We start from the raw sequence: 14,537 nt of genomic DNA on the forward strand, positions 1-14,537 counted from the left end.
ACATGGGTTTTAAATATGATTTTATTATGTATGATTAAAATATTACATAATATTTTGAGGCTGATTCATAGAGTTGATAAGATATTAGGTTGTTTTCAATTATTGAATGTATAATTGCATTGTAGGATTAAAGTCTCCAGGATACAATTAGACAAATTATGCTTCATAAAAGCAATCCCCCACAGAAGTATATATATAAAGGAAGTCAGTATCCATGCCAGATTTGAAAATATTAGGCCATTATTCCCATGGGAAAAGCCCTTGAGGAAGTTCCCTCATCTTCTCTTGGTATATTTTATTAAAGGCTTCACTCTGAGCCACCGTGAAATGATTTTTCCAATCCCCAGTGATTCCTGTCAAATACCAAAAGTAAGACCAGGTCAGATTTCTAACTAGCATCTCAAGGCCTCATTTGAACTTCTCCAATACTAGAGCCTACTAACATCTAGTATCTGCCTCACAATATTGTGAGGACTAAATAGACATGACAGGCAACACCAACAATAATAATAACTAAATGACAATTAGTAATTCTTTTATGTCAGACTTTTTATTTCTCTTTTTTTAGGATTGCACATGTATACCTCATTTAATACTCTCAACATCTTTTCAAGATAGGGGCTGTGTTTTCTCCATGCCACACTTACCCTGATTTGCTCATACAGGTAGGTACAAATGGTGTTCTTGCTCCTCACACTTGCCTCCTGATCATCCTTTCTTTTTCTTTTTTACTCTCCACCTTTGAATCTCAGAGCCCCCAACTACCAGGATATCTCACTGTTGTAGCTTTCTATCATGCCTCAGGTCAAAACCCCTCATTCAATGAAGATTTTAGCTCATAGTACACTGGAACACTCTTGATAACAAGTATAATAAAAATTCTTCGTGATTTCAATTTCTAGATTATGCTTCTTCAAATACGCTGGTCTCTGTTCCTTGATTATTTCTCTTCCAATGACCTTATGCCCCATGCAACCCAAAGTTACATGCTGTATCTTCTCATTACTCATTCTTCCTCCATGATCTGACTTTCACATATCCCATTTTCAGAATATCAGCTTCTCCACTCCCTGATCATTCACGAGCACATCAGTTTCTCCAATACTTCAACTCCACTGAGACCCCTAATCTATTGGTTCTACCTCCTTTTCACTATCTTGCTCTCTCCTCATGAATTAGTTTACTTCATTAACCAGACTAAATGTCAAAATTGATTATTGTAATTACTCTTGCACTTTCAGCTCTCTTGCCCTCCTCGTTGTGTAGAATTTATTTCATATTATACTAAGTTAAGATAAACCCAACTTGAAACAAGACAGGACATAATACAGACAAACCTGCTGACTGGTCTTTCTTTAAAATTGTGACCACTGAAACCCAATCATGATGCCATAGTGAACATACCCATTTATCTTGCTTTAACTTCAATAACTTCTCCCCATTCTGTTTCTAAGCTGATAACCTTGACTCAATTGTGTTGATACAATGGAATCAATCTGAAGGTAACTTCCGTGATTTCCTAGCAATGTAACCACCCATGTATCTATATCTGAAGATTCAAATACTTCCCTTGTGCCATGTCTTGAGGGTATCAATAGAAGCAGGTGAGTTGTCTGGCCATTTCTTCATGTTCTAAAATCAGAAAACTCTCTCTTACCTTTTCTCATCAATTTCCCTTTGCTGTGATCCATAAATTCGTCTGCTATTAGGGATAAATTGCTCATTTTATTATCTTTCATGACCTCGAAAGATACGTGCTTGAGGACCGAGTTGAGTTCTTCTGAGCTTAGCTTCTTGTCCAAGAAGTGGCTGATCCTCTCTACACTGGCCCTTATGTCCTAGAATAAGAAACACAAAGGAGAGGACATGAAGAAAAATACAACAGGGATAGAAGAACAACAAGCATAGGAAGGGCAGGACAATGATGAGGTGGATAAAAAATGAAAAAAAGCATAAATAGAATGAATTGTTTAGGCTCCTCTGAAAGGGGATAAACACTGGATAAGAGTACATTGGACAAAAAGAAAATAAAGGTTAGTTGGAAGAAATGAGATGAAAGTATAGTAATGATGCCGAGAACAATATTGAACTCCTCTGTGCCTAAGTCCATGTCACTCTAGAAGTAAGAGGGAATTGTCCCAAATTTTCAAAGACAATTTCCAGATGGACTTCATATACACACAAATTTATTAGAGATAAGAAATGCACTCCTTACAGATAGAACTCAATTCTCGATATGATACTTGTTTTTAAGTCATGGCTGTAACACGTAGTAACACAGTTTTAAATAACTTTCATTTGAACAGCACATCAAGTTTTACAAAGCATGCTTACATATTATCAGAAGGATTAGCGCATGTACCATCTGAGAATGAGAGAGAGGAGGGCTTTTATAAGACAAAAATCTTTAAGGCCAAGTACACTGTTTAAATCCCACCTGTGATGCAATGAGTTCCTTTGTGTGGCCCTTTGTCTTGGTTCTTTGGAAAAAACAGCTTAGGAGATTTTCTCCCTTAGCCCTGAGGAGTTACTTTTGCCCTAGTTCTTAGAGAAGAAACTTGGGCGAAGGGGTGTTGATAGATTTTTTCCTAACACAGAGGATTTGCTACTTTTGCCCAGGGGATTTCCCAGGTTGATCAACATTTCCTAGGTAAGTTATAAACAACTTGATGGTTTGATTCTTTTGTGTAGTAATTAACAAGACCTGAGTAAATAAACACCTCATGGTTAGTTGAAAATTGATTGAACTCTGATGTGGTGAGGGAGACCCCACCTTGTAATGGATGAGGATTGGGATATATAAATGGCTGAAACAAAGAGGTTTGAGAAGACTTCTGGCTGAGAGAGAGATGCTGGCTAAGAGTGGACTGGGAGAGAAGCAAAGCCACATAGGATCGAGTGGCCCTATAATGGTACACTAGCTTTGAGCTGGGTCAGTTAACAGAGGCGAGGTCAACGGCAGAGAGCCAACAGCAGGTAGACTTGACGAGGTAAAGGCCTGCCACCAGGGAGCAGCTAAGACAACTGAGCAAGCCATTAGATTGGCTGTGAACTGGGCCAGTTACCAGTGGAGAGAACTACAGTGGAGAGCTGCTGGTAGAATGACCTGACAGGCAGAGGCTCACTAAAGAGAATTGTTGCTAGGGGAGCAGCAGCTGAGATAGCTTAGTGAGCTGCTACACTGGCTATGAGCTGGGCCAGTTTTTGACAGAGAAGCCAATGGACCTTGCAACAAATTATCGAACCCTAAAGAAGTAGACAGTGCCGGGGGAGGGGAACGTCTGCTGTCAGAATTTAGATTATTGTGATATGGCATGAGAGAGAGTAAATTTTTTGGAAGAATGGCTACCTGATGCAGCTCCTCATATGAAATTATCAGGAAATTCTCTTTTCCTCTCATTGACAGCCAACCATGAGTATGGTCAAACCATGATCCACAGAACACTGCAAGTGAATGGGAGGAGAAAAGGAGACTGTATCATTCACTCTTGTGTGCTCATTTGCTTGTATAATCTGGCTCATTTTGTGTATGTTTAAATATTTGGGGAATAAACAAGTGAGTTGTGGAAATTCTCTTCTTTTTACCTTATTTCCACGAAGAATAAAGGTTTCCGCTGAGTTCACTGTGTGTCAGGGAAAACCCATGTATATCAAATTAGAACTGTCTGATAGGGCTTTCTTTTTCTTTTTTTCCATTTTTTCTTATTGTGTTAAAAATATACACATTCAAAATTTGCCAATACAACAATTTCTACATGTATAATTCAGTGACACTGATTATATTCTTCAAGTTCTCAATAATTGTCACTATCCTTTTCCAAATTATTTCACCATCATTAACATAATCTCAATGCCATCTGAGTAAAAACTCCCCTTCCCCCTCCCTCCCACCCTCGGTAACTGCCACAAATCTTTGGTTCCCATATTTGCTTATTTCCTATAAATGAGATCATACAGTATTTGTTCTTTTGCAACAGACTTATTTTGCTCAACATAATGCTTTCAAGGATCATCCATGTTGTGACATTTCATAGGTTTTCAGTGACTGATTTTTTCTTTTTCTGGGAGTAGGTCACCATACTTTTCTCCTGAAGCCCTCTGGGTGGACTCAAACCTCCACCTTTTTGGTTAGCAGACAAGCACATTAATCATTTGCACCATCTAGGGATTCCAATAGCAGTTACTATGGTGTCAATTCCTACTGATAGAGACCTCATGTGTGTCAGAGTAGAACCATGCTCCATAGGGTTTTTTGGGTGATTTTTCAAAGTAGGTCACAAGGACTTTCCTCTGTTGTGACTCTGGGTGAATTCAAGCCTCTAATCTTTTGAAAAAAAACTGGGTGCTATGTAAGATAAAATATTTAAGGGCAGTTCCCCATCTACATGGAAGGGAAATTAAATTTGGAAATTTGAAGGGAATGAGTTGGCAAATGTAACAGCTAAATATGAACACAACTGATTTGGGAGTCACTGATTTTGTTATTTCTACAGTGAATATCATTTCTTTCTCCTACACTAGAACAATGATACTGTTGACAGAGGAGCACACCTATGTTCTTTTTGGCCTTCACCCATATCACACTGCTACCACGTATCCATATCACATATTGTGAGAATTTTCCTAAGATGTTCAGTCTATTCAGGAAACTCTGACTGGGGGAGTCATGTCCTAAGAGATCCTATCACTTGGATATCATTAATACATCCATAAAGGGACAAGTGACCCATGCCAATCAATACTTCCTCCCTGAAAACTTTTGTTCTTGGCATGAAGAAATTGTTGATCTCTTCATATATCTTGGCAATGATACGTAAGTCCCCTCATTCATGAAATGCCAGCTTTTTTTTTTTTAGGTCAAATGTACATAAAATAATAGCAATCTATGCTGACACCAAGATCAATAAAATTTTCAAACACAAAAACGCAGAGATTTAGGAAGTTTTCTTTGATTTCATGATTCCACATATTTCCATAAGAGATTGAATTGAATTTTTAAATTAGATTAATTGAGAAAAAATTGGCATTTTCTTAACTTCCTTTGTTTTGGAGATATCTTTTTTTAAAAATCATATTTAATGTTCTTTTAACTAAGAGTGTAACCTAACTAAATAAGGGCATTAGTTGTGAAGAAGATGGCCCAAATATCAAAGGGTAAAATAAATTGACTGACAAAATGGATATGATAAACTGTAAGCCAGACTTTGGCATCAGCACTTCAAACATCAAAATGAAAGGTATTTTCTACCTTGAGATAGACACCTAGAATTATGAGTACTAACCAGTTCTAGGAACTGTCTCAATTAAGACATCTTCAAACCCCATTTGATCAATAAGGAACTTGAGGCTCATAAAAATCATGCCATTCTTCCTCTGATAAACAGCTAGTAAAAGGTCAAATAATCAAAATTTGAACACAGACAGTGAAAACTCCCAGAGAGGAGAGCATTTGAGACAGAAACAGGCAAGATCATGCCAGTTAGAGGCATACTGTAATGAAGGAAAAATCATTGTAATTACATGCATAGTTACTTCACATGTGTACTATGGTGTCCCATAAGATGTCAGAAAATCGGATATGTGACAAAACTAAAACAGGAGTTTTAAAGTTTTATGTTGGTCATTACAACCACTTGAAAATAAATATCTTTTATGGAAACCCTGTTGCCAAACCTAAGGTACTCTTTAAAAATGATCTTTTTATTTGGAATCTAGGTTAAATCCCAGGATCTCTAATCTAATGTGTAATGCTATCCATGATCTTGACCATGCAGATACTATTAGCATCCATTACCTTCCCCAGCTGTTACTATATTTCAACTTTTCTCTTCTTGTACAATATCCTGTGTTTGTCCCCTCCATCTTAGTTCAGTGGTAGTAGAATGTGCACACTTTTTTCCACATGTTTATTTTTTTCTTTAACAATGGATTTCAGAGACCACTCTTCAGTAGTACAGCAATATTCTTTTCTTTTTTACCCTGGTGGTGTAGTGGTTAAGTGCTACAGCTGTTAATCAAAAGGTTGACAGTTTGAATCCACCAGGTGCTCCTTGGAAACTCTATGGGGCAGTTCTACTCTGTCCTATAGCGTCTCTATGAGTCGGAATCAACTTGATGGCAACAGGTTTTTGGTTTTGATGGTATTCCAGTATATAGCTGGTGGACATTTAGTTCTTTTCTTGGTTTTTGTTATTACAATTACAAATAAGGCTTCCTTGAACAGCTTGTATATCCATCATTGTGCATTTTTGCTCCTGTATTTTTTCCAGTGGAAAAGTTAGAAATGTGTATCAACTTGTCTGAGATTAGTATTGCAACTTCCACTCTTTTTTGGTTACTGTTTGCTTGATATATTTTTTCCATCCTTTGATTTTTAATATATTACGTCTTTGTGTCTAAGGTGTGTCTCTTGTAGACAGCATACTGAGGGATCATTTTTTTAAATCCATTCTGGCACTCTCTGTCTCTTTACAGGCACATTTAAGCCTTTTAAATTTAGTGTGATTATCAATAGATATGAGCTTATTATTATTGTTATTATTTTTTTTTTGAATGATGCTGACGTTTTCTTTGTTCCTCTTACTCTCCTGTGCAGGGTTCTTTTTGTTTGTGCATTTCTTTTCTTTGTTATTATGGATTTGTGTTTACTGAGACTGTTTTTCTTATTTTTTATTATGATGAGTAGGTTTGTTAGCTTTCTTTGTGGTTACCTTGAAATTTACTCTTAACTTACTAGGTTTTAAGCATTCTTTTATTACTTGATATTGCCTTGAATTTCTCTCCACTTGAAAATTTTATACCTACCCCATTTATTCCCCTTTTTATTGTCTTGACTTTGTTGTTATTTACATATTGATGTCTCTGTTTCCCTATTTTAAGTCTTTTAGCTTTGTTTTATTATTGAAATTTCTTTACCTAGGTTGGTATCTGGCTGATGCTTTCCGGTGTCCCAGACTCCAGTTGTTGTCTGATGTCATGGGGTCTCTAACTGAAGAACTCCCTTTAGTGTATCTTGTAAGTTTGGATGGGTTTTTATGAGTTTGTGCATCAAGTTGTAAGTGCTAATCTAATTTTGTTACAGTTTTCAAAATTACCCCAGATGGACTTGTACCATTTTTTCTTCACACCAACAATATATGAGTATGCCTGTCTACACAATATTGTGTGTTTTAAATATTTTGAATGCTTACTAAAGGATTTGTGAAGCATGGTGCCTCAATGTAATTACTTCAGTGTAATCAAATCCACATTCCCCTTAATTTGAATGTGGTGGAGTACCTTTTCATACTTTATCCTGATTATTTAAACATTTATGTTTGAATTTTTCTCAGAAATAATACAGTGGATGAGATGGGATAAGTTGGAGGGTGTAGAAGAAATAAGATTGTCAATTAATTGAAAATTTGCTGCAGTTGATGGGTATGTTAGGAGAGGGGTCATTATCACATTACCTGTTCTTTTGATAGTATTTTATATTTCCCATAATAAAAATTAAAAATTGTCGGCTGGAAATGTTTAAAAGATAGAGGTTCTGAAAGAAGGACATATATTTAGTTTAAGTTGCAGGAATTGACAAGATTGAAATATGCTACCACCGTTTAAGTACTGACAGTTATACAAAGCGTGAGACTTTTTTTCCCCTGATTTCTCTCTCCATACATTAGTCATTTTTTACATAAAACTAAACCTTTTACTTTGAAATAAATTTAGATTCACGTGAGGTATAAGAAAGAATACAGACAGATTATGATGTCCTTTCCTGAATTTTCCACAATGGTAACATCTTAGCTAACATTAGTATTCTAGTGTCTCAAACTTATACCGAGAGAATTTTCAAGACAGCAGAGCATGGAGATTAAGATCCTGCTGTTATATGGGAGGTGGTATGGATTTAACAAACTCCAGGTTTGTAAGGCTATGTGGCTGCTTAAACACTGAGATAATCAAACATGGACATGTTCTGGTTGTGACATGAGGTGCAAGACCCCCACCATTCCTTCCAGATCACTCATCTTGAGTGAGACTTACCATTTCCTTGGAGGAAACATTCAAGATATTGTTCAAATAACTCTGGAGTCTGGACACATTTCAATGCTTTGAAGAAATAATAACCAGAAGTAATAACATCTCTGGGATTTCTGATTACATAAATAACCTGAAGTAAAAAATAAATAAATAAAATAATGAAAATGAATGCACCCAATCCCCTATTCGTAAATCTTGACAAATGGTGAAAAAGCCAAACCTCAACAAATGCTTAACTGCAATTTGATCTTCTCCAACTCATTCATTTAACAAACATTATCTCAAGTACCCACTATGTAGGGATGGTTGCACAACAGCATGAACACAATGTCAATGAGTTGTACATGTAAAAAATGCTCAAATGGTAAAAGTTTTGTGATATATATATTTACCATAGTAAAAATCAATAACCCAAGAGAAATTCACAATTATATCCTCAGGGACTCTAAACATGAGAACCTTACTTTATAGTACCTGAAATTACACGTCAGAGTCTTATGGAGATGTTGACTGGGAAAGACATAGTACCCTTAGATGATATGCTTAGGGAAGTACAACTGAGTTTCATATGTGAGCACCACACCCACAAATCCTCTGAAATATAGGTGCTAATTTATAATTCAATTGCTTCCACCATGAGGAATTCAATATAAAGTACTTTTTCAGGGGTGCAGAGACATAATTAACTAATGAAGAATGGGAAGAAAGCCCTGATGATCTACTTCAGAAAATTATCCAATGAAATCCTTATGGATCACAACAGAATATTTTTCAATATAGTGCTGGAAGATGTGCCCCCTAGGTTGGAAGGACCTATGCAATAGCTGCAACAATGGACTCAAACGTTCTGACGATCATGAAGAAGGCACAGGACAGGGCAAGGTTTTGCTCTGTTATATATAAGGTCGCCATGAGTTGGAGCCAACGTGATGGCAACTAACAACAAAAACAATGAAGAATGAGTATCTATGGAGAAAAATCAAGGAGATAACCTAGTATATAATACTGTGGTTTGGAACAAGGTTTTCTCTTAGTTCACTTTCATGAATCACATTTAACTCTGTATGCAAAGGAAGGCATTTAAGACATAGAAGTTGTCAGTTCTGTCGTTGCAATTATTAGCTCACCTTGGCCTTGGAATGGAAGAGTGACTTGGGAAATAATTGAAATGGGAGGTGTGAAGAGTACATTCGTGGATCTTTCTGATTTTTTACCCTTTCATACCCAATTCTTGTTTCTATCCACGGTGAACGATTCCAGTTTAAAACAGACTGGACCCAGCTGGGATCTCCCTTGGAGTGGATGAGACTGATGATCTCTATCATCCAGTTGGTTCCTGGATAGAGAAGGAAAGACTTTGACGTACTTCATTCTGACTTTCAAACATGCCACAGCATTTAATTACTTCTTTATTCATGAAATACTTTTTGTCTTCCATGAGACCACACTCTTACTATTCTTGCTCCTAATGCTCGATCTCCTTGCATCCTCTTCATCTAATATTCAACATCTGATCCCCTAACCAATTTGTCATGTTTGACACGTAGGTAAAGATGCTCGAGAGTACTAGCTGGCAATGAAAAGGGAGAATAATCAAGTGGAAACTTCCATAGACGTTCATAACTCCACCAGAAGAATGAGATCTACCATCTTTCATGCCATTATTAACCTCATGGACGCAGTGTGTATAGATAGGGCTGGGAAGAAAAAGCGGATTCACTCTCAAGGAAACAGGCATTATTTTTTATATAAATCTGTCAAATATTATTTTTTCTCCTACTTAAATGAAACTAGGGCTGACCATGTGACTAGATTCCTGAAAGTAAGAGAAAACGTGCTGACAGGACCCAGGGGAGAAAATTTATCTTGTTCTTGTAAAATACATTCCTAGAAAGGAAAAAGCAATTCCATACGAAGCCATCTAATACTTTCCTTTGAATTATATAGGAGGACTTACTGTCCACAAATGCTGTAGCCCTATGGTACCATGATGAGTAACTCATTGTTATGGATTGAATTCAAAAATGAATTAAATTGAAATCAAAAATGCATATCAACTTGACTAGGCCATGATATCCAGTACTGTGTAGTTGCCCACCATTTTGTGATCTTGTGTGATTATCCTATATGTTGTAAATCCTAACCTTTATGATGTTAATGAGGCAGGGTTAGAGGCAGTTATGTTAAAGAGGCAGGACTCAATCTACAGGATTAGTTTGTATCTTGAGTCAATCTTTTTTGAGATATAAAAGAAGTGAAGAGAGAATGGGGACCTCCCACCACCAAGAAAAAAGAGCCGGGACCAAGTGCGTCCTTTGGACCTGGGATCCCTGTGCTGAGAAGCTCCTAGACTAGTGAATGATTGATGACAAGGACCTTCCCCCAGAGCCGACAGAAAGAGAAAGCCTTCCCCTGAAGCTGGCACCCTGAATTTGGACTTCTAGCCTCCTAAACTGTAAGAGAATAAATTTCTCATGGGTAACGCCACCCACTTGTGGTATTTCTGTAATAACAGCACTAGATAACAAAGACACTCACACAATCAGATTTGCCAGTCTGGAGACTGAATCACGGACCCTTAGAGCTAATGACATCAACATTCTTTCTCTAGACATTTCATTATAAAAGAGAGGAAAAGAAAAAAAGAGCATTTGTTTAAAATGTGTTACTCATGTCCAATTACATGCAGCTGCCTACACATACACTATTGCATTGATTTATTTACACTAGTCCTAACCAGACGAGCAGTAAAATGGATGGCTTGTCCAAACTGTTCTTAAGAAAACACACCAAAAATACAATGGACCAATAAACAAATGCAATTTTTTAGTGTTTACTTTTTTGTTTCTAGCTTAAATCCACTCACATTTCTCCACCTTTTATATTATATACCCAGTATATCCAAACTATGAAATCTCTTATTCTCTCTAATGCCAGTTCCAATAGTTATGCTTTTCTTCCAACTCTTTCTATCTCAATGTACAGCACCAACATTCACCTAGTTTTTGTGGTCTGGAATCTCGGAAATATATGTAGGCTTCTCTCTTCCTCAACATCTGATCAAGTTGTTCTCAACTTCAAGCAGTTGTACCACCAAAGGGACATTTTTCTATTTCTGGAGAAGTTTTTTTCATGAATGGAGTGAGTGTGTGCTACAAGTGTCTATTGGATAGAGTTCAGGATATGGTTAAACACTCTGCAGTGTATAGAACAGGCACCTAAATAATGAGTTATCAAGCCCAAAATGTCAATAGTAACAAAGCTGACAAACCTTGCACTATTCAATCAAAGGTCTAATCCCTTTGACATTGCCTAAATATTGCTCAATGTGGCAGAATTCTACCATTTCCTGTGTAATTCTTCGTCCTAATCACAGTCATTTCTTGATCTGCTCTGCAGATCTGATGTTCTTTTTTACTCTTATGCAGCACAATTATTCCTTCCACATACAGAGGCCCTTGTGATCTTTAAATGCATATTTAGTCACTTCTCCATTTAAAACCTTTCCGTGGATTTCCACTGCATTTAGTATATTTCCCTAATTCCTTAGGATGGTTTACAGGTCTACATAATTTACTATTTAAACACCTCTAACCTCACTTTCTGCCCCCTCTACCCTCACACTCCACAAAGCAATTATCCATGTCTTCTCAGGTCTTTGAATATGCCTCAGTATCTTTCAACTTTAGACCTTTACACATGTAATCTACCTTGTTCTGTTCCCACTTCACCTAACACCTAACACTTCATTGTAGACATCTCAGGGTAAGTGCTTTTTTTCATCCAGAAATTCTTCAGTAATGTGTCCTTTCTAAACAATCCTACACGAACACTAAATCATGAAATAGCATTCTGTCCTGTAAGGCCCCCCAAACTGTACAATACCCCATTTGTCACATCTCCTTGAATTATAAGTGCCTGTATTAATTCCTCTCTATGACTAAAAGCTCCATTAGGACATGCTTTGTCACACACACACACACACACACACACACATATATATATATAATCAAGTTTGAGGCAAAGAGAAGGCAGACAATTAGTAACATCATTCCACAGTCTTTCTCAATTTCATATCCTGCTTCCTTACCTGATTTTGGATAAGCAAGGGTAATGACATCTCCATCCCTCACCACAAATTCATCCTGCAAGGTTTTCAAGATTTCAGTACTGTGTACATTTTTCATGAAAGAAATCCCTTCAAATCTGAAATAATCAGTAGCCATCCCAAGAACTGCCTGCCAAGCTTGGCCTTGTTGTTAGCAGCTGACTCTGTTTCCTGGTGCTGCTGGAGGCACTCTTTAAGTTAGACAAATCTAAGTGCAAATGATAGAAAGACTGGACAGAACAATCCAAAGTTTGCTGAGGTTTCCTTTTCGTGTTTTATTTACTGAAATGGGGAGGATTATTGAGGTGGCTATCTAGCCAATGAGAGTCAGTTTGAATAATCATTAGCTAACTCAGAGTACTTTCTGGGGTTACACTGATTTTTTTTTAAAAAATATTACATTGATTTCAGCTGTATCCGAAGGTTAGTAAATATTCAGATGATCGAAGAAACATGGATATCCTTTCAATTGATGGGAATTTAGAAATCATGAATGTTAACTTGAAACTCTTAGTTCCTGCTCTATAATTATTCACATTCTCTGGATACTTTTTCCACAGTCACACAGCTAGTAATTGATTAAATTCTGAATCAGCCACATCCAGTTATTTGTCCAAAGCCCATAATAAATGGTGACTCTACTGATAGCAATAGTTTAGATTCTTAGACTATTTCTTCTGACAAAAAAGTATAAGCCATGTTAACATGTGATTCCAGTAGTGTTTTTAGTGTTCCTGTGTTGATGAAATTGGTAGAATTTTTAACATCTCTTTAGCGTGAAATGTGCTGTTACTCATTGACTCACACAATTGACTTACACAATCCCAACCATTTACAATTTCTTGGATGCTGAGATTTATGGGGGTCCGCTTAGTTCACAAAAGCCTAAATGATCCTGGCATGCTGCAAATGAAACAGCTTGATAAGGTGTAGGGTGGAAGAGCAAAGTCTACTCCTAGTCCATGTCCATCTCAGTGTGGTTAAGGAGATGTCTTCAAAAGCCATGTCTGATGCTCATTCAAGGAGTCCACACTTGCTGTCCAAGTTCCAGCACTGAACAGTAAGTGAGGAGCAACAATAAGAGTACGTAGTCTCCTTCATTTGTAATCATCTTTCTTGAGAATTTAAAAATGGATACGATGGGAAAATGCCAGCATGTGGGTTGCTCAGTGCACAATTCTGTCATCAACTTTTCACCCCAGATCACTTTTTACACTTTCCTAGTAACCTTATGGAAATAAGGTTTTGATCTACTGGTTTGGTGTCATAACTTTCTGTTGGGATGGGCTAGGGAAATGTACCAAGAGAAATCCATTGAAGGAATAAGAGTGGAACTCTACAAAACCTTTTCCTCAACCTATTCATCTCTTTCTATTATGATTACTACCCTCCTAGGCTGTAACAATCCTTAAATCTCTGTGGGAACTTCTTACATTGCTGTTGTTGTTTCATCAATGACCTTATATTTCATCTTTCCATGGTAGATTTTTGGAAACATCCTGACAGCTCAACATCTTATAATACTCAGTTATTCCAAATGATTAAAAACTCTGGGAAATTTTATATAGGTAAGTTATCACCCACAAAGTGAGATAACAAGGAAATGATTAAATGTGCATGTCTTAGTCTAGTTTCAAGTGGAGGGAAAATTATTCTACTCGGAAACATTTTGAGTGTGGAGGCTGACGTTTGTCATTGTGTTTTAAAATATTTAAAATTTTAGTTTAAATTTAGTTAAGTGTTTTTTTCTATAATACAAACTAATTAACCAACTCAAGTAAAACATCCTTCCAGGCTTCATATTTAATAAAGACTTAATTACAATGAACATGTGTCAAAACAAACAAAAATCAACAAGTGCATAATGAAATCAGTCACCATGAGTAAGATTCAAAAGAAAAACAGCATCTTTTCAGGAAAGATATCACAATTTAGAATTACTAGATTTCAAATATAAAATAAATATTTTAGATAGATTTAAAGGTATAAGAGGTGGAATTAAAAGGAGGAAGATGTAGCTTCTTTGGAGTGGAATCCCTCTTTTCTTTTGCCAGGCCCACCATTTTCCCAGTCAGGTTATGCTGAGCTTTATGGGTCTGGTAGCCAGGAAGAGAGCTGGGTGCATTCCAGAGAAAGGTGAGCATTGTATTGTGATATGCACCCCTCATTTGGTGCCTCTGCTTAGTCGTCAAACCAGTATTCCTTTTCTATTAAGAAAGTGGAAGGAAACACTTCTTAAGACTAAGACAGCAAGGGGAATTTGACTCTTTAAGAATTGCAACTCCAACAACTAAAAAACCCTCCTCATCATAGGGCCAACAACTTCCTCATCAGGGTCCTGACTTTGGCATAGAAGCCCTGCCTGGATGGGGGATTCAGCCTTCTTTAAGTTTCTTCCCTTCTT

General features: G+C 36.9%; 1 protein-coding gene across 1 annotated transcript; it reads right to left on the reverse strand.

Annotated features, from left to right (window-relative positions):
• Positions 1 to 240: 240 nt before the first annotated feature.
• Positions 241 to 12,251, reverse strand: LOC101351802 (bile salt sulfotransferase-like). Its single transcript, XM_004386962.3, has 6 exons — positions 12,116 to 12,251; positions 9,153 to 9,361; positions 8,029 to 8,155; positions 3,350 to 3,444; positions 1,658 to 1,838; positions 241 to 353 (listed from the first exon to the last, which is right to left on the reverse strand). The coding sequence occupies exons 1-6, from the start codon at positions 12,249 to 12,251 to the stop codon at positions 241 to 243; spliced, it is 861 nt and encodes a 286-aa protein (XP_004387019.3).
• Between the last annotated feature and the right edge of the window lie 2,286 nt (positions 12,252 to 14,537).

The sequence above is a fragment of the Trichechus manatus genome, unplaced genomic scaffold (assembly GCF_000243295.1).
Source record: "Trichechus manatus latirostris isolate Lorelei unplaced genomic scaffold, TriManLat1.0 scaffold00176, whole genome shotgun sequence".
In the NCBI taxonomy this organism is placed as follows: Eukaryota; Metazoa; Chordata; class Mammalia; order Sirenia; family Trichechidae; genus Trichechus; species Trichechus manatus.